Source organism: Triticum dicoccoides, chromosome 3B, assembly GCF_002162155.2.
Source record: "Triticum dicoccoides isolate Atlit2015 ecotype Zavitan chromosome 3B, WEW_v2.0, whole genome shotgun sequence".
NCBI lineage: Eukaryota > Viridiplantae > Streptophyta > Magnoliopsida > Poales > Poaceae > Triticum > Triticum dicoccoides.
This window is the reverse complement of record NC_041385.1, coordinates 858,343,218-858,347,310: the sequence shown is the minus strand read 5'-3', so window position 1 is coordinate 858,347,310 and position 4,093 is coordinate 858,343,218. Positions and strand designations below refer to the sequence as shown.

Below are 4,093 nucleotides of genomic sequence, written 5' to 3'. Positions count from 1 at the left end.
CTGACTCTCCCGCGCGGCCCAGGAGGATGAACGGCGGCAAGAAGAAGTTCGGCGGCGGGCGGGTGCCGACGGGGACCCCCTCGCTGGCGTGGTCGTCGGTGGTGGTGGTCGCCTCCCTCCTCGCCGGCGCCTCCATCGTCCACAACATCTACAAGCCCGACATGGTCCCTCTCTGTTTCTTCACTCATCCCCCCCGCACCTTGGGCATGCACGCCAACTGTTCGACGCAATGCTTCCCTGCCTTCGTTCCTGCCTCCGTGCTCACCTCTCTCATACTCGGCCTCTCTCTCTCTCTCTCTCTCTCTCTCTCTCTCTTTTTGTCACCGCAGACTCTCCCGCCGGTGGAGGTTGCTGACAGCAATGGATCTGGAGCCGGCAGCGGCGATCGCAAGGAGAGCTGAGCTAGACCCGACGGCGGCAGCACCGGTGCTCGAGGCTCGAGAGGATAGATAACTAAGGGCCGTTACTTTGTTTCTAGCTCGCTACAAACATATGTGATGGAGTTCTTCGTTTTCTAATCTTCAGACAGGCTTGAACAAAACAATTCGAGCTTTCAGAGCTTGTACTCTGCTTAATCTGCTCTACTATTGTTCTTTGTATGGTGATGATTGATGATCGATTGATTGTGCTTGTTATATTACTCGGTTAGTCGAAGATGTCGGTGGTTGCAAGTTAATTTGACACAACCAAAGGTCTTGGTTAATATAATTGCGGGACGGAGGGAGTACTTTGAAGATAATTGGGGGTGCTGCCGTGCTGGGACCAGGCGACTATCGCCACCGGAGCTACGATTGTTTCCACGGGGAGCTGCAACCACAAGGCGCATGTTGCTGCATGCGTGGAGCTGGCGAGAAACACAGGCGCCGATGACGACAAGGACGGCGACAAGCGAGACATGCCTCGTGGTGCCTCGAAATCAAGCATGCCGCTCGTCCATGGCGGCGCGACGGGAGCTGTTTATTAGAGAAGAAGGCGTCAAGGGGAGGAAGGAAAAGGAAATCGTGCTATTCCAAATAGGGTTATCGTTCGCTGCTGCAGGTACGACTGGTGGCTAGCGTTGCGCTTACGACTTTGAATAAGAAATTGAGTTTTTTTAACACTATACAGATGCAGACGCCCATACATACGCACATAACTCACCAGTATAAACACACACACGCACATCCTATCCCTATGAACACCTTCGGGAGATTGTGCCAACACATCATCTTGAGATTGACAAAGACATCTTCGTAGTTGATACAAACGTCTCCTTTCATTAAACACACATAGCCAAAAGTCCTCAAGTAAATCCAGAAAAAACCGAGCACCGATGTCACATCTAGGACTTGAACCATGATGGGTTGGGGGATACCACTGTCATTCTAACCATCCGACCACAAGTTGGTTCACAATTTGAGTTGGTAAGTTTATAGTCAGTCACCCCGTGCGGATTTTATTAAGATGGCAGTCACTCTCTGGGTAGTTTCGACAGCGTGCAGAAAAGCTATACATGAGTCAATTTATCAAGTCCAATGTCAACACATCTATTTGTAGCAAGATTTATCTCAGAGTTGGATAGCCTAAAGATGATTATCCACGGAAGCATGCACGCGATAACGATTTCTAACACATGGAAGCTCCCCCCTCCCCCCCTCTTCTCCCAAGTGGCCATGCAAAGATCTATGCCAACGGAGGAATGTCTCACGATGACGATGTGGGTGCAGCCGCCGCTGTGAATATGGCAAATATCTCGGATTCCCGGCGATTGTCCTCCCGGGAGTGAATGATCCATCAATCCTAGTAGCTATAGCGTGCTGCAAGGCATTGGCTTTAGCTGATGATTTGTCTTTGAGCCGTTTGATGATCGTGTGCGATTGCAAGCCAATGGTGGAGGACATCAACAAAGGACCGGGAGGCCCTCATATTACAGTGATGAAGGAAGTATATAGGGGTATAAAAGAAACATGATGGAGCGGCCTACGTACACGTAGCTTCGTGCATACTCCCTCCGTTCGGAATTACTTATCGCAGAAATGGATGTATTTAGACATATTTTAGTTCTAGATACATCCATTTTCGAGACAAGTAATTCCGAACGGAGGGAGTAGTACTATACAACGTGTTTGCTTGGGGGAGTAGGAGATTGAGAAGGAAAAGAATTTGGTGGAGACGGGATGCAAATCTCCTCCGGTGCGTACCCGGTCGCATCTATCTTGTCTCTTTTATGTCCCCACAACATGGTTACGTTTCCTTCCTCCCCTCGGTGTCCGGCCGTGGCAACGTCCACCCCGGTATCATGTCAGTCGTGGGACCAAGTCCAAGGTAGCAACTGACTATAAATTAGTTTTTATGCATCCCAAACGTGTACGAAGCTACGTGTACGTAGGCCGCTCCATCCAAACTCCAAGCCCTAACACGTATACATCAGTTGTCTTTTTCTAGAACAACAAGTACATTAGTTATAACCCACGGACATATCGGTTAATCCACAGGCATCTACGACCAATGTCGTCTCTGTTGTGGCGTTCGGCCGCCGCCGCCGCCCGACGGCAGCTCGGCCGGCCGGCCTCCGCGAGCACGACGATTCGCTCCATGGCCTCCTCCTCATCATCATCCTCATAGGAGAACATGAAGGTTCGCTCGCTTCTGCCATCTACCTCTCCAACCGACAATTCGATTCGATTTGGCCTACTGCTTCCATCCACCTGCATGGCTAACAAACGATGATGCATGATCCACATGTGACAGCGAACAGGCTGGCTCATCATTGCCAACATCCTTATATTTAATGCGTGGATCTATAGCCTGAACAACAAGACCAAAGCGCACACGGAGGAGATGAGGAGCGTCCGGCAGGAGATTCAGAGGCTGCAGGCGTCCAACACCGAGCTCAAGCGCGATCTCGCAAACCGAGCAAATTGAGAGATATTTGCGCGCTACTTGCCGCGTAGCGTAGGTGCATTGCACGCGCATAATTGCTAGTTATTAATACTAGTAAATGCGCACGTGCAATGCACGTGTAATCTTAAGATTTGTTTTTGTTCATTCTAGTTAGCACTTATATGCTTATCGCCATGTTCAGGGTGTAATAATGCACAATGCATCATCTTGGGGGTATAATAATGTACAATGCAACAAAGTCTAACTCACCAATCGCAAATATAACGTACCGTATGGCATTACTTGACATACAATTCTTAGTGTGAATTTACAAATATAGTATGAGGCTACTATAGAAAACCCAGATAAGTTTATACAACAGATATGTAGGACATAAGCAACATTTGCGCCTATGTAAAGAACACATATGAATTTAAAATATTAACCGAGAATATTACCCGTTGCCAAATTAAGCCTAATTTTTATTAACCTACCACCGTTTCCTGTTAAAAGCCCCAAAAAAATCATCAAATCTGTAGTGTCTATATCCCCTATTTCTATTTGCCACTGCCGCCAAGTTGTGGTGTTTGGATGCTTAGTGCACCAACGTTGCCAATAAACCCCCTATTTCCATTGCCGAGTCGTGGTGTTTGGGTCCTCTTAGCAGACCAAAGTTGCGGCGGCCGCTGCACTTGCGTTATGGACACAGCAACAACGGCAGCGTGAAGATATACTTGAATCTTCATTAGAGAAGTAGCACCAAAAGGAATTGTACTAAATCGAGCATAGTTAATTTTACTGGCAAGTAATCAGGGGAGGGGGGCACATACCTTATCCTGAAGTAGCTGAAGGACATATCCAAAAATCTAAGTTGATTCACTACCCACTTTCTTCTCTTGGGACAGACGGGCATACCACCCACCACTTTGGTTTTTGCATTCAACATTGCTCTATACAGGTTGATGAGCAGCAGTCCCAGAGCTTGCAGCTGTACTGACTGTACATGGCAAGAAAGAGGAAACGAAACAGAAAAATCATGATTACATCATCCATCAACCAATGAAGTAAAGTTTCTGAGTTCAGGAATGTACCAGATTTTTGTGTGTTGGTAATATTGCTTAAAGGTGTACGTTGTGGAGACGGAAATGAAGAAGGCTGGTCTTGAGATACTTGTTGACAGTTGGCACTAATAAGAGTTGTACGTGCTGAAAAGAATGATGCTTGACATGTT

General features: G+C 47.6%; 1 protein-coding gene across 1 annotated transcript; it reads left to right on the top strand.

Moving 5' to 3' along the window:
- Window positions 1-656, top strand: LOC119282728. The gene is made up of 2 exons (XM_037562852.1): window positions 1-164; window positions 330-656. The coding sequence occupies exons 1-2, from the start codon at window positions 27-29 to the stop codon at window positions 399-401; spliced, it is 210 nt and encodes a 69-aa protein (XP_037418749.1). The 5' UTR covers window positions 1-26; the 3' UTR covers window positions 402-656.
- Window positions 657-4,093: the final 3,437 nt, after the last annotated feature.

Coding starts and splice junctions, on each gene's coding strand:
- LOC119282728 (XM_037562852.1), top strand. CDS start 27: ATGAACGGCGGCAAGAAGAAGTTCGGCGGCGGGCGGGTGCCGACGGGG. Junction 165..329: donor ACATCTACAAGCCCGACATG/GTCCCTCTCTGT, acceptor TTGTCACCGCAG/ACTCTCCCGCCGGTGGAGGT.